This window comes from Gopherus evgoodei, chromosome 11 (genome assembly GCF_007399415.2).
Source record: "Gopherus evgoodei ecotype Sinaloan lineage chromosome 11, rGopEvg1_v1.p, whole genome shotgun sequence".
Taxonomy (NCBI): Eukaryota; Metazoa; Chordata; order Testudines; family Testudinidae; genus Gopherus; species Gopherus evgoodei.
This window is the reverse complement of record NC_044332.1, coordinates 24334849-24358056: the sequence shown is the minus strand read 5'-3', so window position 1 is coordinate 24358056 and position 23208 is coordinate 24334849. Positions and strand designations below refer to the sequence as shown.

The 23208-nt window shown below is 37.1% G+C and overlaps 1 protein-coding gene across 4 annotated transcripts in view; it reads right to left on the bottom strand.

Annotated features, from left to right (window-relative positions):
• Positions 1-3578: 3578 nt before the first annotated feature.
• PGAP1 (post-GPI attachment to proteins 1) overlaps positions 3579-23208 on the bottom strand; it is a 68008-nt gene continuing 48378 nt past the window's right edge. For 2 of the 4 annotated variants that reach the window (XM_030580241.1, XM_030580238.1), the window contains 8 exons: positions 20591-20684; positions 19838-19928; positions 19390-19587; positions 15718-15853; positions 14757-14807; positions 10464-10693; positions 9912-10016; positions 3579-8523 (listed from right to left, as the gene is read on the bottom strand). In XM_030580241.1, coding sequence (XP_030436101.1) covers positions 8385-8523; positions 9912-10016; positions 10464-10693; positions 14757-14807; positions 15718-15853; positions 19390-19587; positions 19838-19928; positions 20591-20684 — 1044 coding nt within the window. In that variant the 3' untranslated portion in view covers positions 3579-8384. Of the gene's footprint in view, positions 8524-9911; positions 10017-10463; positions 10694-14756; positions 14808-15717; positions 15854-19389; positions 19588-19837; positions 19929-20590; positions 20685-23208 lie in introns of those variants that run through there. The other 2 variants (XM_030580239.1, XM_030580240.1) reach the window with 2 other exon arrangements.

Here is a 23208-nt window from a genome sequence, read left to right as displayed (position 1 = left end):
CCCACCAAGTCCCAGGGCTGCTGAGAGAAAGGTGAGAAAACTACAGTTATACTGATGTACAAGAAAATACTATGTGAAATATTAACAGTTTGGGAAAGAAGACAGACTAGAGGTGAGGAAAGAATAGTTAGATTTTTCAGCAAGCATCATCTCATATTTTCCCTTATGAGAATTAGGCAGATGATGCGTGCCTACTAGCTAAGTATAAATTAACATTTTGCAATCTACTCTATATGGAGTATAATTACTACCTCCCGAGTCCCAAGTAAGCCACGTACTCTTTAGGTCTGAACACACAAATTTTAAAATTCCCCAAGTAATGCTATTAATACACACACTTCTTTTGTTCACTATTTTTATTTTCTTTTTATTTTCCCTTTCAAATACTTAGAATACCAAATATTACAATTTAGAAAGAAAACCACATCAATACCTGAGCAAAGACCAAAGGCAAATGTTCACCACTATGCCCAACAGCGTAGGTAAAAATACAGGTAACAACATTCACAACACTCTGCACACAGTATGACTAATAAGTGACACTGTTTGTGAATTACAACCATGTATATTAATGCAAGTGTTAGTGCACCATACAAAAATTATACACAAAAATAAGATGTGTATTTAATACAGTATATATAATGCTGGACAAAGTACTCGAAAAGTCATGCACATTTGTGTGAAAAAGACAAGTACAAATTAAATTTGGAGTACGTACTGCAGAGATTAGACACGTCTAATGTTGGCATAGAAAGTACGCTTATTAAGTTTGCGGACGATACCAAACTGGGAGGGATTGCAACTGCTTTGGAGGACAGGGTCAAAATTCAAAATGATCTGGACAAATTGGAGAAATGGTCTGAGGTAAACAGGATGAAGTTCAATAAAGATAAATGCAAAGTGCTCCACCTAGGAAGGAACAATCAGTTTCACACATACAGAATGGGAAGAGACTGTCTAGGAAGGAGTATGGCAGAGAGAGATCTAGGGGTCATAGTAGACCACAAGCTTAATATGAGTCAACAGTGTGATACTGTTGCAAAAAAAGCAAACATGATTCTGGGATGCATTAACACGTGTGTTGTAAACAAGACACGAGAAGTCATTCTTCCGCTTTACTCTGCGCTGGTTAGGCCTCAACTGGAGTATTGTGTCCAGTTCTGGGCATCGCATTTCAAGAAAGATGTGGAGAAATTGGAGACGGTCCAGAGAAGAGCAACGAGAATGATTAAAGGTCTTGAGAACATGTCCTATGAAGGAAGGCTGAAGGAATTGGGTTTGTTTAGTTTGGAAAAGAGAAGACTGAGAGGGGACATGATAGCAGTTTTCAGGTATCTAAAAGGGTGTCATCAGAAGGAGGGAGAAAACTTGTTCACCTTAGCCTCCAATGATAGAACAAGAAGCAATGGGCTTAAACTGCAGCAAGGGAGATTTAGGTTGGACATTAGGAAAAAGTTCCTAACTGTCAGGGTAGTTAAACACTGGAATAGATTGCCTAGGGAAGTTGTGGAATCTCCATCTCTGGAGATATTTAAGAGTAGGTTAGATAAATGTCTATTAGGGATGGTCTAGACAGTATTTGGTCCTGCCATGAGGGCAGGGGACTGGACTCTATGACCTCTCGAGATCCCTTCCAATCCTAGTCTATGAGTCACACAGTACATGAAGGTCCCAAGCGAGTTCCTGTTCAAATCTAATTCTCACTGATGTCAATAGAAAAAGGACTGGTCTTCAAGAGCACAATATTGTGAGATGCCGGGAGCTCTCACCTTTCTGATTTCAGTAAGGTACTCAACATCTTTCAAGGAGTGTTCAGCACCTCACAGGATCAGGCTCTAAGTATATTTGTCATATATTGCATAAAATGTATTTGAGAACTCAATTACAATCATTTTTATAAAGAATGATAACAGATTATAACCTCAACATTCACACAACTTTAGTTAACACCCTGTCAACAGTCTCTATAAACCTGTCACTGCTGGGGTTAACTACACCAAAAACCATTCACACCACATTTCAACTGACCATACGAGATCTCAAACTGTCAGAAAAAAATTACAAAAGTCTATTAGGCTGTTTGGAAATAATAAAAATTCCAAAATTGTTCGTGGTTTCCAACATTTTTAAGAGCTCTGGTAATTTACTTTAAAACAGCATGAACTGATATTTTGCAGAGGCAAGAGTCCATCATGGCATTTGGAGGAGAATCTAAAAGATGATCTGCAAAAGAAACACAAATTATTGGGCTTGTTCAATTTTTTTGGTTATGACATATAAAGGTACTCTCAATGTTGGTAGGTAGTGTGTGGTGGTATTTTTTTTTTTTTAAGGTTTTTCATATTAGAAATTCAGGCTTTGGCTAGCCTGGAAAGGAACAATGATTGGAACTAGCGAAATGACAACAGCTGAAGAGTCAAGAGAGTGAAAGCTGAGTGACTGATAGGAGAAGATTTTTACTCACAACCTTTAAACAGGAATAAATAAAAATAAAAGTTTTGAAGTCCAATGACTACTAAACATTTTGAAGAAAGGGCATCTTTGTTCTAGATTCAACATCCCTGCCCCTTCAATTAAAAAGTGAGGGTTAACAATCTTCTGGTCTCAATTAAGTCCTATGGCAAGAGCCAGAAAAGCCACAGTTGACTGTCCTCATATTCTTAAAATAAAATAAAATACCAAAATTAACGATAAAAGGATCTGAAAGGCTTTACTGTATCAGAAAGAACCAAAATATGGCATATCTATTTTTTAAAGTCCTTTGCAGGTTATATGTAAAATAATTTTTCTTCAGAAATATAATTCACTATACAATGCTTATGTGGCCACTACAACATTATACCCTTTTGCTTTTAAACAGGCCGATATATTAACTGTTCATTGTTAAATACAATACTTTCTGTGGTCTTTACAGCTTTAGGTGAAGTTTCTAGAGGAAAAAATAAAAATCTTACTATAATTACAATTAATTTCTATAGAAGATTAGGATTGTGACACAAAAAATAACAAAAGCCAAGACACACCTGAAGCTTATACATCGTTTTTGTGTGTGTGAGGGTGGGGGTGGGGTGGTCACAATAGAAGTAGTTCAGGAATTAATGTAAACAACAATTCTTAATTTCCTGATTTTAAGGTTTGGATTGAAAGCAACCAATGTGAAGAAAATTTAGTTGTATTTAAAAATAGTGGAGGCCTCCAAGAATGCCAGAGCTAACACAGAGTGAGTAAGAAACTAACATCCCCCTCTCTCCTGGTACTCAATCAAGTTGCAGTTATAATCCATACTTACAAAAAATTATTTGGCCAACTTCATATGGACTTTCACAATGTAATCAGAGGCTACAGATGTTTACAGGCTAGAACTGCAGTGTATTCATTTAATTGTTTAAAGCACAATGTTTTGCCCCATAAAACTAAATGCTTTAAATCACAGTGAGAAAATATTATGTCATTTTCATTTTGGTTTGGCACTCTGTGTGTCAAGTATCAGAGGGGTAGCCGTGTTAGTCTGGATCTGTAAAAGCAGCAAAGAATCCTGTGGCACCTGATAGACTAACAGAAGTTTTGGAGCATGAGCTTTTGTGGGTGAATACCCACTTCATCAGATGCATGTAGTGGAAATTTCCAGGGGCAGGTAATGTGTGTGTCATTTTTATTCTTTGCAGAGTGCTGTAATGTTATAGTTGTCTGTTACTGAAGTATCTCCAATATTGTTCTCAAACTGCAGTTACATAATTGAATATTAAAGTTTTAATTTCCACCATAATAAAATTGTTAATAGTCAAACACCACAAAATAAATTAAAAACTAAATCAAAATGCTTCATACATTTTTTCAGATTTACAATAAATACAAAAATTTTCTCACTTGTTTCAGAAAATGGAAAGAAATTCTTGTTGGTATTTTGATGAACCCACAAAGCTTCAGTACACTGATTTCTAATGGACCAATCCTGCATAAACTTAAAATGCTAGTTATAGCATTTATTACTGTGAACACAACACTTGACAGTTTTTTCCCCCTTTTTCCCCTAGGGTTAGGGAATGATACTGCAAACCTTTACTGACATAAGCCCTTATAGACTATGGTCCTGGTCCTGCAAGAAGCTCCACAGAGTCAGGCCTTGTGCCCATGCAGATATGCTAGAAAGATCAGAGTGTAAAGTAGGATTACTCATGAGTCAGGACTACCTATGTAAGGGTTTGCAGGATCAAGCCCTAATCCTGAATCCAAATAAAGGGCCAAATATCACAATTCTTACTTAGGCCTTAATTCTGGTAGGCACGTGCTTAAGTACCTTGCAGAATTGGGGGCGTAGGCAGATTTGCCTGACTAAAGAAAGGCTGCCGAATTTTTTCTAAAGTAATTTAAAAATTATGAGAAACACAGAAATACTGTAATAAGCGTTTTCCAAGATACGAATTTATACATTTTATCCAGTTTAAGCTTTAAAACAACAGAACTCTTTAAAATAAGAACTTTGATTCCATTCTTTCATTATTAAGAAAATATATCAAAGTACTATCATTCTAAAAGGTTTTCAAGAAAGATTTTAAATACTTATTCATTTTGAATGCTAGCTTAAAGTTTCAAGTTTTTCTACTTAATTTTTTTTAAAACCTGGTTTTATTTAGTCCAGTATGGATTTGTCTGTTAAACGTATATCATTTGCACAAATATCAAGAGGTATATAACAGTTACATATAGCTTTCGTGGCAAATGTGCATGTTTTGCTAAGGTAATGAAGTTTTTGAAACAGTTTACAACACAGTGCTAAACGTTATATAAACTAGCTCACTTATTTTCCAAAAATGGGATGTAAAAAGTCTTAACACTAAAACTGAACAAATGTCTAGCATTTAACATGAAATATAAAATGAATCTTAAGATTTTAGGCTGTTCTATCGTTAACAGTTCTCTAGTAGTTTAACAATTTATAAACAGCAGCAGTATTATTATATAAATACACACTCAAAAGAGGACATCGCAGTTCTATTAAGCTGTAGGATTTTATGTCTATAAAATGTCCACTCTCTTTTCTCTCACCACAAGCAAGACAAAGGTCCAAATATGCAAGTAATCTCTCATCATTTTACTGAAAGACATCTGATCATCAGATAGGTTCTTCATGAATGTTTAGATCTGTTCACAGACACTAGAACTGTATTTATACTCTTCTGTCAAAATTTAGAAAGCAGATATATCAAAAGCTATTAAATATAATAAATTAAATGTCACTTGGCATTTGAGGGTTTATTATTGGCAATGGAACAGAAAAAATAGACTTTGTATCAAGTATGGTACTGATAAAAGCAGTAACGTTTTAAATCCTTAAATAAAATATATAAATCTGATTCATGTTGTTATCAAGACTATGATTTTTGTTCAATAGCAACTTTTAATATGACAGTTCGTCTGTAGCCCGGCTGGGTTAACTTACATTTTGTTCTGTTCCATGCAGATGCTCTATTATATTTAATCACGTAGCACTCCCAATTTCTCCTACTTTCTGTTATAAATAGAATTTTTTTAGTTTATTTCTCAGTCCTGTATTTACTATACCATTCATTGTGCAATGTGCAATAGCTTGCTATTTGAATCAGTTCCATAAATAATAAAAATTGAACTGTGCTGAATATTAAACATAATTCTAAATGAAATGTTACCACAATTATTTTTAAAACAACCCTACACACACACACACAATTTAGGATGATGCTGACACCCAACTTACAGAAGTCTAATTTTGTTTTGAATAAATATGATACCATGCCTTGTGATCAATATTAATTCAATTTTGAGGTACATTGGCTTGAAAAGACCCAGCTAACAACAGAAGTGATATGAGTTCTCCTTTCCATCATCACACATTATGGTCGCATGATGAATTGGCAGCTACAGAGCAGATACTAATTTTATTCTAGTTTTCATAATGTCTTAATATATGCTATGTAGATGGCCGTTTATAAAATAAAAATTTCATATGTACCCACAGAAGGTCATAATCAACAGAAATAAGCCTAAAGACAGGTTTTTTTCTCCTCATTTACAGAAGTGTTTTATGAACAGGGAAGGAGGTGATTTGACCTTTGTACAAGGCACTGGTGAGACCACTGCTGAAATACTGTGGCTAATTCTGATGTCCATAATTTAAAAAGGGTGTTAAAAAACTAGAGGAGATTTGAAGAACAGCAACAGGAATGATTTGTGGCCTGGAAAACTCATTTTCTAATAAGAAAAAATAAATGAGTTCAATTTAATTTATTATATTCAAAAGAATGTTAAGAGGCAATTTAATCTTAGTCTGCAAGAATTTACACACAGCTCTCTGATAGTAAGAGGGGGAGGAGGTCTTATTTAGCAAACCAGGACATAGAAAAGTTAAATTAGCAAAGTTCAAACAGGAAGTAAATATTTAACAGTGAGGATATCTAACCACTGCAATAGTGCAAATAGACACTCAGTGGTCAGGGTAGCAAAAATCAAGCCCAATGCTAGAAGCACAGTACAATATGCAGCAAGGAAGACCAACCTAGGATAAATAGCTTTCTCTTGATTGTAATGGCTTACAGAAGATTCTACATGGCTCTGCTACTCTCTCAGGTTATACAATCATCCTAAACTAGAAATATTATTACTCTACTCTATATTTGAATATGAGATTTTGGATAAAGGACTGCAGAATTTGGCTGTAAATACACACACAGCATACTATGAGTGTTTGTTTCATATACAAAAATACTGTAGCATACATTTAGGTAGAAATCAAATTTCAGAGTGTAGTTTGTTCAAAGTCCTTTTCTGATTTACAAAAAACTATGAATAGCCTAGCATTATATAAATGTTAAGGTTAGAAAACCAGCATATACATTCCTGATAACAGTAATGGTGACACAGTTAGCTACTGTTATCTTATACTTAAAGCAGTCTTAAGGGTTCACTGATAGCTTGGAGTGCTGGCTTGTTTATGAGCTGACAAAAGTAAGGTGCTGCAGTTTGTCATGTCACCTCACACTTTCAGTTTGGAAAGTCATTGTATAAACTTACAGAGTCTTCCCAGCCAGCTCAAATAAATGACTCTTAAAAACAAGCCAGAATTAACTGAGGCACTTCAGGCAAGAATGATGCAATACAATAGAACAAATGGGTTTAGGATCTACTGCTGCATGGAACATATGCTGTAACTTGACTGTAGGTACTGGATTTCCTCAAACTATTCGTAAGAAGAGAAGATCAGAAAAAAAAAGAGCTCTCAGATCGGATCAGTGCTTTGACATTAAGGTGATAGGTGCCTCAGAAATATAGAGATAGATAAGATACATAGAAATGAGTAGACAGTCCATCTCTGTTTAGAATCAACCAATCAGATTTACAAGGATTATAGATCATTTTATCATGATGGACACAATTTTTGTTCGTTTTGTTTTAAAACACTTATACAACGCCAAGGAAGAGATTTCCCATACATTACAGATACCTGTCCTAGGTATTTCAATAATGCCAGTCACTGCAGGATTGAGGCAAGATGCTATTTTACAGAGCTGATTCGTATAATCAGTATTTCCCACTATTACTGAAATTCTGGCACAGGTTTTTTTCAGAATTTGTCAATGTTTTAAAACAACATTACAGAAATTGTGTATGAATCTATGATATCCTTCCTGAATAGAAAGCAACATAAGAGTATATATATATATTTTTATCACTCTTACAAAAGATAAAGTTTATAAGCCACCAACACTTTCAATAATCACACAAATGTGCCACAGGCACTGATAAAAATGTTTGACTTGTTAGAAATTAACAGATCAGTAGATACAATACATTCTAGTTTGTATAGATACAAGAAAAAAAATTGTGACAGCTTGCTAGTGTGGCATAAAATGATTAAAAGTATTCTTGGCTATTTAGTTTTTGTGATACAGTGCACTTTCAATCATTTGTGAATTTTAACCATCAGATTTTAAAACTCAAGAACAAGATAGGTTCAATACTACACACAGTAAGGTAACCGTGTTTCAAGAGAAAATCAAGTGTCAACAGAAATATCAAAATGTCTGCAGTGTGGATACAGAATGGTCTGCCTACTGAAATCTAGAACACTGAAGTGTTATGCTAATAAGAGAGATTTTTGTGTCCAGAGAAATATTGCAATTCTTCCATCAATTTTTCAAATTAGTAGACTAACACCATGCGCAGGTTTCTGAGATTTCCCCAACACCCCAAACTTCACAAGAAGTGTTCACAATTCTGTCATCTTCTCCAAATGATGTTAATTAGCAGTTACACTGATCTGGACATTTCTTTGTTCAACTTGACATTTTTTTCCAGCATCCATTTCTGGGCCACACTGCTTCTCCGATTTCATTTGGGAAACTAAAGATTTACAGAATACAACATAACACATGTAGAAGAAGAGAACAGATTACAAAGTATGGTACTCTGTATAAATGCATTGGTCCAAAGGCCACCACAGCTACAGACAAAGGGAGAGGAAGTTGTGCTGCAATTTTCGACAGTTTACTGTGAGAAGAGAGAAAAACAGTTTACCATTTTTGTAACTGCAAGCCATATAGCAGGAGTCAAAGTTGTGCAAACACACTGTTGAACTTGATTTTAAGAAAGATGTATTGATTTTAAGATTTTGGGATTTTCATTTAAAGAAGTCACCTGTTTCCCATTAAGGCTATTCATCTAAAAGCAAGATCATCATCATGAAGGCTAAAAATAATCTTTTAACAAACAATTTTAAAGCCACCTTACTGTGCATGTTTTTAATATTAGGAAAAATAGTATTTAAAAATAAATGCTCTATAATTGTTTTACACCTAAAGAAAAAAACAGGCTTAATGTTTTACAGTACAATAGTAATTGATAGCTTTTGCATAGAGGCCAAAAGTTCTAACGGGCCTGGAAAGGACAGAGGTATTTTGGTGCAAACACACTCACTGTTGCACTTGCTTTTAAGAAGAATGTATTGATTTTAATCTGGAAAACTTTGTGCTGTGGCTCTCTGCACTGTACCTGTACTCCGGATAAATAACAGACTTCATCTACTAGCATTGTCAACTGAAACCATTCATGGAGGGCTTCACTCTGTTGTTAAAGTGACTATTCACACTGTGCTATTTTGCGCAACAAAGTAAAGTATTTTAAATTAGAAGTAGATGATTCATGTGCAGTAAGTTTTTCATGAAATTTTTTTTATTAAAAGCTTGCCTCTATGGGAAATTTTTCCAGTTATCCTGTCCTAATTATATGATGCAACGCCCTCATGTGGAGACACTCATTTTGGAATAAGAGCTGATTTTTTTTAAGTTTAACTTGAACATCTTCCAAAGCAACATAAAGTAAACCAGAAAAAGATATTCTTATCGCAGAATAGGTGTCCATTCAGGGAATTAACACAGTGCAACAATGTGGGAGCTTAAATTCACATCTTTACCTTACACAGATATAACTTTCCCATGTATACAAGGCCTTAGACTCACAATGACCTGCTAAGAATAAAGCTCTGAAGGATTCAATAAGGTCTGAATGGAAAGCTAAAAAAAATAAGAAGTTCTTGATCTGACAGATTGTTTAGGTGTCAAATCAATATTACATTCATGTCCCGGTTCGTGAACATAAATGATCTATTGCATTTGACTAAACTACAGCTGATCTGTGTCAATTTTTAAATGTAGTTTGAAAAGATATCCACTCTGATACCTGGATCTCCATTTCAAGGTTTTATAAAACAGATGTCATGAATGTTAATGAGAGGTTACCAGTTAAAGATGTGTGTATCACAAATCAAGTTTAACCACAGAAGTGGAAAAGGACTCAAGAGTAAGAATTAAATAAGACGACAGTTATATGGTCTGCAAGAGTACTGGAAATAATTAATAATAGAGGATTAGCTAGCATACCTTGATTTTACTTTAGTAGTACTTGAATTCATGAGAATTCCCAAAGTGGATACAAGAATAATAGCCATAGTTCTACATGGATCAGGATCAAGTCTAACATTGTACCTACAAAATAAGAAAATTGTGCAAAGACAGCATATTATTCCACCCTTTTTTTTGAACCACTATAAACCACACAGAAGTTAAACCATCAAAAGGACGGCCTGGCAACATGTGAATAGCTAATCCCATATGAATGAAAGAAATTAGGGTGGAAGCATTCTCAGTGTAAGTCACAGGGAGCTAAGATTTGGCCCTGCCTATAAATCTCTTATGAAATAAGTCTCTATCATATAATTTGATTTATATAATAGCTAACCATAAACAATTATACAAAACTGATGTGTACAGATACCTGTTATTTAAATCATTCGATTAAAGCCTTTGGGTGCTACTATAAAGTAATAGTAATAGTCAGAGAAAGCTTTGTAATTTTGAATCATCAATTATTTTGAAGATAAGTACTAAGCAAACTATAATGCTGTTTTTTTTTCTTGGCAGTTTAAAGGTTACCTGAGATTTTTAAACCAATAAATTAAAGATGGTAAACTGAGTAGCACAATCCATGTGAGTAAATTGATGATTGTAATATGTATCTTAAGACTGTTTACAACATTGTCAATAGCTGTATTGGTGGTGGGTGATGCTGCTGCTGCTGCTTTTGTAATTGTCTCTGCTGAATCACAGTTCTTTACTGTCTCTTTATTGGAATTATCTGAAGTTTCTTTTGAGTGCTTTGGATCCTGTAAAGAAAATAAATGAAAATATTGGTAGAGTAGATAAGACTAATAAAATAAACCAGGGCTATCAAGCATTTAAAAAAATTGCAATTAATGGAACTGTTCATAATATTTTTGATGTTTTCTACATATTCAAAATATTGATTTCAATTACAACACAGAATACAAAGTGTACAGTGCTCACTTTATATTTATTTTTATTACAAATATTTGTGCTTGAAAAAACCAAAAGAAATAGTATTTTTCAGTTCCCCAATTGCAAGTACTGTAGTGCAATCTCTTTATCATGAAAGTTGAATTTATAAATGTAGAATTATGTTAAAAACCTGCATTCAAAATTTAAACAATGTAAAACTTTAGACGCTACAAGTCCACTCAGTCCTACTTCTTGTTCAGCCAATCACTCGGACAAACAAGCTTGTTTACATTTGCAGGAGATACTGCTACCTGCTTCTTGGTCACGTCACCTGAAAGTGAGAACAGGCATTCACATGGCACTGTTGTAGCTGGCATCACAAGATATTTATGTGCCAAATGCTCTAAAGATTCATATGTCCCTTCATGCTTCAACCAGCATTCCAGAAGACAGGCATCCATACTGATGTTCAATACTGATCCAAAGCAGCGCGGACCGACGCATGTTCATTTTCATCATCTGAGTCAGATGCCACCTGCAGAAGGTTGATTTTCTTTTTGGTGGTTCAGGTTCTGTAGTTTCCGCATTGGAGTACTGCTCTTTTAAGACTTCTGAAAGCATGCTCCACACCTAGTCTCTCTCAGATTTTGGAAAGCACTTCAGATTTTTAAACCTTGGGTCAAGTGCTATAGCTATCTTTAGAAATCTCACACTGGTACCTTTTTTGCATTTTGTCAGATCTGCAGTGAAAGTGTTCTTAAAAACAAACATGTGCTGGGTCATCATCTGAGACTGCTATAACATGAAATATATGGCAGAACGTGGGTAAAACAGAGCAGGAGACATACAATTGTCCCCCAAGGAGTTCAGTCACAAAATTTAATTAATGCATTTTTTTTTTTAAACGAGCGTCATCAGCATGGAAGAATGTCCTCTGGAATGGTGGCCAAAGCATGAAGGAGTATATAAATGTTTAGCAGATCTGGCACGTAAATACCTTGAAATGCCAGCTACAAAAGTGAAAACGTCTGTTCTCACTTTCAGGTGACATTGTAAATAAGAAGTAGACAGCATTATGTCCCATAAATGTAAACAAACTTGTTTGTATTCACAATGGGCTGAAGAAGTAGGACTGAGTGGACTTGTAGGCCCTACGGTTTTACATTGTTTTGTTTGAGTGCAGCTATGTAACAAAAAAAAAAATAAATCTACATTGTAAGTTGCACTTTCACAACAAAGAGTGCAATATAGTACTTGTATGAAGTCAACTGAAAAATACTATTTCTTCTATCATTTTTTGAGTGTGAATATTAGTAATAAAAATAATATAAAGTGAACACTGTATACTTTGTTCTGTGTTGTAACTGAAATCAGTATTTGAAAATGTAGAAAAAAAATCAAAAAATATTTAATAAATGTCACTTGGTATTCTATTGTTTAACAGTGCGATTAAAACGGCAATTAATCACGATTCTTTTTTTTAGTTAATCGCGTGAGTTAACCTCAACTAATCAACAGCCCTAAAATTAACATAAAGAACCCTATTAACATAACAGCAATGTGCCATATCTGATCTAGGAAGATAAACAGATTTGCAATATACCCAGATCTAGCCAAGGTTAAAGGACCATCATTTTGGATTTCCTGAAAAAAGCCATTTTTAAAAGAAATATTCATCTTTTAAAGCTTCTAATTCAACCAGTCTCTCCTTTTAGAGCAATAGCTTCAGGACTCCAAGAAGGAATGAGAACAAGGATGGGGAGTGGAGGTAGCTCAGGGAGCTTCTGGAGGAAGGACAGGAAAAAAAAGAAGAACAGAATACAGGGGACAGTAAAGAATCTACATGAAGATCAGAGATGAGAATGCTGAGAGAAAGGAGGAAGATACCATTAGCAGGGTTCGAGACAGGCAGCAGGAGTGAAAGTTGAAAGATAAAGAAAGGTGATGCTGATTTTCAAAAAGACTAATAAAAGAAAAGAGAAGACAAATGGCAATGTTAGGGGGATGGATAGAATGAATTAGAGATAGAAGGAAAGAAATAAGACAGAAGAAAAAGATTAGAAAAAAGCAAGAAAAAGTTACAACTTTTAGGTTAGTGAATTAAAGATGTATTTTATTTCATTTCCCTGGCATATAATTCTAAACTTGGAAGGTGATGGGTAGCTATTCTGAGCACATATATTAATATACATACCCCTAGATGCTATTGTTAAGTAATGGGAGAAAGAAGCTGTCATAAACAGATAGTTAAGGGTCAAAAGAACAGGAGTACTTCATGTCTCTTTTGACTGTAAAGGGTTAACAAGTTCAGTGAGCCTGGCTGTCACCTGACCAGAGGACCAATCAGGGGACAGGATACTTTCAAATCTTGAGGGAGGGAAGTTTTTGTGTGTGCTGTTAGTTTTTGGTTGTTGTTCACTCGGGGTGGCTCAGAGGGACCAGATGTGCAACCAGGTTTCTCTCCAGTCTCTTTGATACAGTCTCTTATATGTCCAGAATAGTGAGTACTAGGTAGATAAGGCGAGTTAGGCTTATGTTTGTTTTCTTTATTTGCAAATGTGTATTTGGCTGCAAGGAGTTTAAATGTGTATTTGGCTGGAAGGATTTTAATTTGTACTTGTATACTTAGGCTGGGAGCGTGTTCCCAGTGTCTATAGCTGAAAGACCCTGTACTTATTCCATTTTAAATTTACAAAGATAATTTTTACTGTTTTTTCTTTAATTAAAAGCTTTTCTTGTTTAAGAACCTGATTGTTTTTTTTTATTCTGGTGAGACCTCAGAGGACTGGGTCTGGAGCCACCAGGGAATTGGTGGGGAGAAAGGAGGGAAGGGGGAGAGAAAGGTTAATTTCTCTCTGAGTTAGGATTACTTTCTCTCTCAGGGAGAGTCTGGGAGGGGGAGAGAGAAGGAGGGGGGGGAAGGTGGATTTTCCTCTCTGTTTTAAGATTCAAGGAGTTTGAATCACAGTAATCTACCAGGGTAACCCAGGGAGGGGAAGCCTGGGAGAGGCAACGGTGAGGGAAAGGGTTTACTTTCCTTGTGTTAAGATCCAGAGGGTCTGGGTCTTGGGGGTCCCCGGGCAAGGTTTTGGGGGGACCAGAGTGTACCAGGCACTGGAATTCCTGGTTGGTGGCAGCACTACAAGTACTAAGCTGGTAACTGAGCTTAGAGGAATTCATGCTGGTACCCCATCTTTTGGACGCTAAGGTTCAGAGTGGGGAACTAAAGCATGACAGAAGCAGAAAATATTCTAAATGTTACCATGCACGAAGCTAGTCTAATATTGACTTTTTCATTCATTCTTAACAGCTTCCTGGCCAACAGAATTTTAGTCAATATCTCCCCGCTCCCTTCCACGCAAGTCCTTACTAATTAAGTCCTACTACCTCTCCTCTTGTATCCTACCATGGTTAATTCCTGAGCTAAGTATTTATAGGCAGAGCACAGGTTATTACCAGCCTATACAATTAGACACAAGAAAGAACATTTTCTCTCGATTATATACAGGGAACACAAAAGGAAAATTACACTCAGGAAAATGCCAAAATAATTAGCTAGACAAATAATTACTGTTACTTCCTATCCTAAGATTAAAGATTTCTTACCAATAGCATCAAATCTCAGGTTATCACCTCAGTGATTCTCTCAGAATGAGAGAATAAAATAGACATCAGTGCTGACACAGGCTACTCAGGAGTCTGCTTTTTCCTCTTCTACTCCAATGAGCCAAAGAAGCCATTACCTCTAGTGCTAGTTTTAGATCCTTCTAGTCACCAAACCACTGACTAAACTTATTTCCTTTTTAAGTTACCAAGTCTGGGTAAATCACAGCTGTCAACGTTGCTTACCACCAGACATTGTTGAGACATGATAACCCCATACAGGGGTGCTGATTGTTCTCTATCATCTGTAGTATTAAATAGACTTACCATATTAAGAACATTTTGCTCTATTCTTACATTCGAATGTAGTTTAATAACCTGTGAGAAGACAGACATGTTTATTTTTTTACATAGGTTCTACACACAACAGCTGCAGTGCCTAAATAAAAAAACCACTGTGCTGGCTCTAGAGTCTTCTGTCCTGATATTTTTGCTCCTTGGGAGCACAGCTTAACTGAAGCTGTAATGAAAAGGACTTCCCCAGAAATGTCCTATGACACCTTTTCCTGTTCTCAGAATGGAGGATGTATTAGCTTCTCTGTTTTTTCCACCGAGTTTGACATTTCCTTTCATTCCATTTCGCCTTCCTCAGAATCCCTCAACAACACACACAAGAGATGCCTATTTTCAGAGAATCTGCTGCAGTCAAAAAGATGTGCGTGTGTTGAAGGGCTGTCAGCATGGAGGTAACATGCAGATGGCCCTAGCCCTCCTGTGGATCACAGAGAATACCGGTAGTTTGGAGACCAAACTGCTACTCATTTGACAGTGTGCACGCACACGTCCCCTCTTTCCCTACCTCACCCTAGAAAAATTTTGAGAAAATTCAGTGATGGAATCTTTGCAAAATTTTCCTCCTATCAAGGTCTCTTCCCATTACTAAAATTTCCGTAAAGGGGCAAGATCAGGCCCTTGGTTTTATAAACCTGGGTTTGAAAAGTAGACTCACCCCACTAGACACCTGTGCATAATATCACTTTACAATAGACACACACAGATTAAGTTTGTAGTTCCTTCAGGAGGACATGCTCAGAGGAGTAAAAGATTGAAAAAGTATCATTGGATTATGAAGCACACCAGATAAGTATGGATTTTAAAGGTTTCTGCAAATAAGTATATTACCCTGAAAAGGATAAACTGTTCTATATTTTCCCTTTGGAATTCATCTACTATTAAAATACCTGAAGTTTAATTCAGATATTGACTCAATTATTTATTGTTTTAATACCTTGAACATGTAGTGTAGATAGATAATTAATATAGCAAACGCCCCACAAGTGGTACAGCTAACAAAAACCAGAAGAATGGCCACAAACGCTCTTCTTGGTGTCATCAACTTGCTGTCTTTAGGAAGTCCAGAGGGTCTACAATGACACAATTACTATCTGTTAGAGTTCTGAGACAAAAATCCACAATTACATAGAAGGAAAATAGTTTCTGGTTCAAGAATAAACTTAAATCAATTTTGTAATAAGTTGGGAACTAGCTCAGTGATTTTCAAACTTTTGTACTGGTGACCCCTTTCACATAGCAAGCCTCTGAGTGTGACCCCCCCCTTATACATTAAAAACACTTTTTATATATTTAACACCATTATAAATGCTGGAGGCAAAGCGGGGTTTGGGGTGGGGGCTGACAGCTCATGACCCCCATGTAAGGGCTTTGTGACCCCTGAGGGGTCCCAACCCCAGTTTGAGAAACCCTGAACTAGTTACTGCTTACCTTCTCAGAGGCCCATAAGCAAGTTTAGAACATTATTAACCAATCAAATCACATGCAAATTACAGTGCCTGAAATACTCTTCAGCTGTCAGTTTGTTACCTCATACTTCCATTTCTTCAAGAATGTCAGGTATTTGAGTTAATAAACTCATGGCCTCTTAAGTGTCTGAGACTATACGTAATAAATAGTTCATAATCTGACTTCTTGTGTGCATGAAAATCAAATATTTTAAAACACTGGCCTAGGTTTTGCATCAATCATTAAATCTTCATGTTTACCTAAGGAGAAGCCAATAACTGGGAATAACTGGCCAAGCTTTAGTCCTGCGGAAAAGGATCTGGCAGTTACAGTGGATCATGAACTGAATACGAACTAACATGAAGATGTAATTGTGAAAAAGCATTGAAATAGATTTCAAGGGAGGTTCTAGAATCCTGTCATTGGAGTTTTAACAAACAGGTTGACAAATACCTGTCAAGGACGATCTAGTGCAGGGGCTGGACTAGATGACCTCTCGAGGTCCTTTCCATTCCAATACATTTCTGATTCTATCTACTTCTTATTATTGTAGTACTAGATCAATACACAATGGTGCTTTTTATTAGCAGTGTTAATGAGATGTAATGTTAGATGACAGTACAGAAGCCATAACAGAGTGCTAAAAAAATTCACATTGTGACACACATTTTTCCTCAAATAGATATTATTTCTTGCTCAAAGTCTCAGAAAGACAGGAGCAGATATCCCAATTCTTTGGATATTCAGTTGACATTAGCAAAAGTCAAGCATTAGTTTTTGAGATTACAAAAACCAGCTAAGAGGAGGTATTTCAGCAACAAAATGAGTGAGTGGAAAAATGAAAATCCTAATGAAAAGTATGTTCTTTGTGGAAATACAGTGGGCATTCTGATGTTAAAAATATTTCAAAACAGTAATGGTAGAACAAAAACTGAAAATAGAAACAAAAGCTATCTGGGCTGACTAAGCTGTGAAATGATGTGCAACTGAACACATTGTGCTTACTGGTAAAACTGGATGTTGCTGAAGAAGCTCAATGATTTTCTGAGGATCAAAAGAAGATATAAGATATCCATAGTTCATCTTGAACTTTAAGATACCAGCTAAAGTTAGAATTCATGATGTTATTTCCTAATAAGAAAAATGTTTGGTCTGAGTGGAATTGAGGCACAGAATGGATGAAACAAGGCAAGAATTCAACAACTTAAATGTTCACAATGACCAGAAAGACAGCAAACAGGTTAGTTCTTAATAAAATAAAATAAAATAAGAGACATTCTATTATGTAATACTTAAAGATGAGACAAGGACATGACTGAATGGAAGAAACATCAACGGAGAAAGTTTTCCAGTTGAACCAAGGTAGTCTGGTCTGGAAGATGTGCAGTACGGATTCAGATCAGGAGGACAGATAAAGTATTCACAATGCGAAAACAGGTTTGTATTCCGGAAGAGACAGAGGAGGAACCCGAACAGCATCTGAAGTCTATTGGAGGCGTGGGGGAAGGATGCCCAAATGGACAGGAATTTCAAACAACAACAAGAGGAGCCAAGACAACTAGAGATCATGGATTGGATGGCTGTGTTGGAGGATTAAGATGACAGGACTTCTACCCTTCTCTCCAAGTAGCAGCACTCTGACTAAGGGGACATTTATCATTTTTACTTTGTGCCACAATGCACCCATTAGAGGCATCCAAGACATCATACTTCTTTCAAAGCATTCATTAAAATAACATTGGTACTAGTGATGTAAAAACCACCCATTCAACTCAATGTGGGCAAAAATTATAATCTAAACAGGAAAGGAGTCTGTAAAATATGGACTGCTCCAAATGAAAAGGTTTAGGTCCAAATAGTGAAGACAGCTACACACGGACCCTGGCCGACAGTATTTAAGAAAGAATTCTACAGAAGGGCCCTGACACACAAATCCACTGCTCCTGGCCTTAGCACACCACTTAAGTATAGACAGCAACTCTCAATTGCCTTCTAGGAATTCATGGAAAGATATAATCAATCACAAATTTCAGGACTAGACTACTCCAGTCTTTTAAAAAAAAAAAAAAAAAAAATCAACAAAACTCTGAATGAAATCTGTTGATTTACTGGCAGCCAATGCAAACTGTGGAGCATGAGTATTAAATTTCTTTACCCTACCCTGAGTGTTCTCAGAGTTAGCATGCAGTCACGTTGTTCAGTCAACACAGAACAAGAATTGGCACCTATAAGAGAAATCTATCCATAGCAGGATTTTAATAAAAATATCCTCAAACTGAAAAGTTACAGCTTTATCACTTCAGCTAAATTCTGTTAGCTTTCAGCAGTGATAAGAGTATCCCAGCTGAAATGTGACAAGTTGTGTGCGCACTACATGCATTACTGACACCTACTTGATGGAATGTCAAAAGTGCAAATGTATAGAAAAGGTTCATCTGGGGGATCACCTCTTTGCTCGGAGAGTAGAGAGATTGAGTTTCTGGAGCTAAAACACTAAATTAGTTTGGCTGTTTTCACATAGAAATTATTAAAATATGATTAAATATATAACCCAATTTGGCTAATGTAGCGATCCATTCTTTCAAAAAAGTCTTGTTAGGCTTCTTATATTTTAATAGTCTGTACATATAAATAAAAATTGAACATTAAAGTGTTTTCAGATATACCTGTAAAATACATGTTTTCTGTACACTGAAATGTGTCTCTGTACAATTCTTATTGTACAGAGTCCTCAGCATTTTGTAATTTAGGGTATCAGACACTAATAACAGATTATGAGTTTATGGCTTGCCCTGGGCAAGCAAGGGTGCATGTTATTATGATGCCCCTGGAGCAGTGTGGGAAGGAGATGGTAACTCTGTCACTATCATCCTCCCAGATTTCCCAAACCAAAATGGCAATATAGGAAGCCAGCACAAGAAAGGGGGCCCCTTAATGTCCCATTACCTGGGGGTGCAGTACAGGCCACAATCTGGCCCCTTATATTGCTTTTGTATTTGGTGGTGGCAAATCCTGATGATCAATAAAAAGGAGTTTATTGTAACTGTATTATAGGATCTCATTCACCCAAGTATTCCCAATCTTACAACTGCTACGTTTCTCTGATTTACTTATGATCATTGCAGTCATCTGTAGGAAGATAAGTATTATGCTGCTTTACCTTGTCAAAGATAACCACAATGAAGACAAGAGCCTTAGAGATGAAGAGAAGAGTATGCCACCCCAGTAGGCAATTCCTGTCCCAAAAAGAAATAGAATCAGGGACACAAGGGGGAACCACATATCCTGCTTATTCAGTAAAACAGCATCCAACTGTGGCAAAAACAATACATTCCATATATCTTTAAACCAGTTAAACCTGCCAAAATATGAAAGAAATATTAGTTGTCTTTTGTGGTCACTGTTTCAACTCCGCACACACGCACACACATTCCTGACACTACAGCCTTTTAATCAGATCAACATCATACAGCAAAATATGTCTCTGAATCAAAAGATCACAAAGAAAATAAAATACTACTACTTTGTTTTTAAAAAACGTATAAATAAAGCTTCTACACATTGGAAACTGCTAAACGAAATTAAAACAAGTAAGAGAAATAACCTACCCCAACAGAAATTTAACAACATTCACAAAAGGGTCCACTTTGTAGGGTTTGGCTGCTCTAGTCAGTGCAGGAACAAAATCCAAACAGTGGCCTAGAAAAAAAAATTATTATAAAGACACAATTCAGACCTTGCCACAAAGTTCAAAACAAAAGCACAAAAACAGAAAGTGAAATTAAACACAAAGCTTCAAAAGTGAAAATAAGAATGATAACATACTAAGACTACTACTGTACAATAGCAAAGCTCTTGTTCAAAATCCTTATTAATCAGTTGATTGCTCAGAAACAGAGGGCATGGGACAACAGTTTTAGCTAGATAGACATGATAAAAAAAAGTGCGTGAGCGATACTAACATCACCTGAGCTTGAATAAAGATGCTTTTAGTGACAAGAGATTACCAGTTTCCTGCACACATTTCAGTTTATTTTTAAGTCTTTCAAAGTAAGTTCTACCCCATAACTATTTTTTTTTCCTTAAACTTCTGACAAGGGCAAAATGTCACTAGAGGAGGACACTAATGGGAAAAAACACTGTGCTCCTTTTTGTTTGATATCATGGCCCAACTCTTAAAAGAAGAAAACTCTTAATTCTGAGGGATTAATATATGATCATAAACCACAAGAAAAACTACAGTGATGTGTCCATATGAGGAGAATATTAATATGGTGGTTTCTAAATTCACAATGTATGAAGATATGATTACTATACACACAAAAAATGTATGACTAACAAATCTTTTTACACAATGTTACCTGTTGAAATTAAGGCGCTTAATTGTCCTCCATATGCAAGAAGCATATTAGAAATAACATACACAGGAAGGGAAACACCATGAAACCTTATTACCTAGAAAACAAGAATGTTATACAGTTAACTTGAGCATGCCAAAAAGGATTAAAAGATTAACATGAGTTACCTCATGGAACAATAATGAAATTGTTTTCATGAGGTTCAGGTTCTGCTTTCCCCTTGATGTGTATGCTTCAGTAACTCCCATTAGCAATAAAAGTTACACTTGATAAATATCCATGAACCATACTCCTGGATGGCCACCTGATTGTGTTTGGTTTTAGAAATAAAATACCAAATCACATGCAGTTCTGATGAAGTATCTTGCAGTCAGGATAAAGCATGGAAGGTATACCGTTGCATCTGAATTATGTATCGTTGATAAAATCAAATATATTTAACAACAAAACTTAGAAATCAGTTTGAGATAATCATTTGTCTGCAGCGCCAGGAAGTATGTAGCCAAGGAGCTTTTCAAATTACAGTTTTAGACATTAGTTAGAATTGGTATAGAAACATAAAAATACTTATAACTAGTGACAGAGAGGAAATAACTGTGAGCAAAACGGACAGGTCTGATTGCTTAGTGAATATTTTATTCCTTTTTCATTAACAGCATCAGAATTTTGTAAAAAACTAGGATAACAGGAGAGTATAATTCAAAGAGTCCATGTTAGCTATCCAATAAATCAGTATTTCATGACACAAAGCTGTTTTATTTTGCCAAATCTGTGTAACTGATATCCTAAAAAGACAGCTATTAATTTTTTTAAATGTACACCGTAATATAGAGACACCTTCAGGGAGGCTGGAAAGGTGGAAATATTTTAGACTGATGTATACATTCTGGAGATGCTTGTGAACAGCATTCCTAGTTACCGGTACTCTGGTACCATGAAGCTTCAGATGGCCTGTCTATTTCTACTGACTCTAGCATGGAAATGCATCCTTCCTGTATGGCAATGACTGCCGAAGAAACAGATGACTACTCTAATTAGAGGTTTTTTTGCCATTAGAATAAGTTATGTTCACCACCAAGCAACATGTCCTAAATGGAACAAAATTAGTACCTGGAGGCACGGTGAAGAACACCCACTGCAGCACCCTATTCAGAAGTTTAAGTCTAAATATGTGATTGAGGACGGGCATAATTGAGTCTTACCCCTCACTTGGAACTGAGGAATTTCTGCTTACATGGCAAGTCCATCATTAGCACGTGCCAGTGATCTGTAGTGCAAGATTTTTCTTGTTCAGTGCTCCATTATGCTATTAAGACACAGCCCATCACTGGGTCCTGCACAGGTGCACTGTCCCAACGGCTGCTCCTGGAGGCATTGTGCCTGACTCAAGTACAAACACCTCCGGAAGCTTCAGAACCGTTTGGCTGCTAGTCTACATTTTAGCCTCATCTGCATTAGACTCTTCCTTATAAAGTCTCCCACAGTTGCTATCGCCATTTGAAGTCTAATAGTGGGAACTCTGGCATAGATAAGATTCTGATGTTCGTTGGTTCTCCTGCAACCATATAGTCTACACCTGTTCAGAATCCTTCTGGGTCCTCTGATTGCGCCCTACTTTTTGGGGGGACACAGTTAGGTCTGAAGTAGGCAAAAGATTCCTTTTATGTTTCCCTAACCCTTTTGCACTCATGTAAACACAAAGGGTTTGATTTCATGGCAACAATTAGCTTGAGTTACTATACTAGTTCAGGGGTGGCCAAACATTTTGGCCTGAGGGCCACACCGGGGTTTCGAAACTGTATGGAGGGCCGGGTAGGGAAGGCTGTGCCTCCCCAAACAGCCTGGCCCCCACCTCCATCCTCCCCCTCCCACTTCCTGGTCCCCGATTGCCCCCCTCAGAATCCCTGAACCATCCAACCACCTCTGCTCCTTATCCCGACTGCCCCCTCCCGGGACTCCCTGCCCCTAACTGCCTCCCCCAGGACCCTACCCTCTATCCAGCCCTCCCTGCTCCGTCCCCCGACTGCCCCGACCCCTATCCACATCCCCACCCCGACAGGCCACTGGGGACTCCCACACCTATCTGCACCCCCCAGAACTCTGCCCATCCAACCACCCCCACTCCCTGTCCCCTGATTGCCCCTCGGGACCTCCTGCCCCTTACCCAACCCACCCACCCCCACTCCCTGCCACCTTACCATGCCGCTCAGAAACAGCAGGACTGGCAGCCGTGCCACGCGGCCGAAGCCAGCCATGCTGCTGCGCTGCCTAGCAGGAGCTTGCAGCCCTGTCGCCCAGAGCGCTGGCTGTATGGCGAGCTGAGGCTGAAGGGGAGGGGGGACAGCAGGGAAGGAGCTAGGGGACAGCCTCCCCGGCCAGGAGCTCAAGGGTCCGGGCAGGATGGTCCCGCGGGCCAAATACGGCCTACTGGCCGTACTCTGCCCACCTCTGCTCTAGTTAGAGTGAGTGTGCTGCAGTGAGAGTGACCATACTGCAAAACAACACTTGAGATACACAGAGTGACTGGATAAGCAGCTGATGAATTGTTTTAATTTGAGCTGCTGCATCCCCGCTGCACTTCACTCAAGCTTCACCCATTCCCATGCCCTAGCGTGTTAACT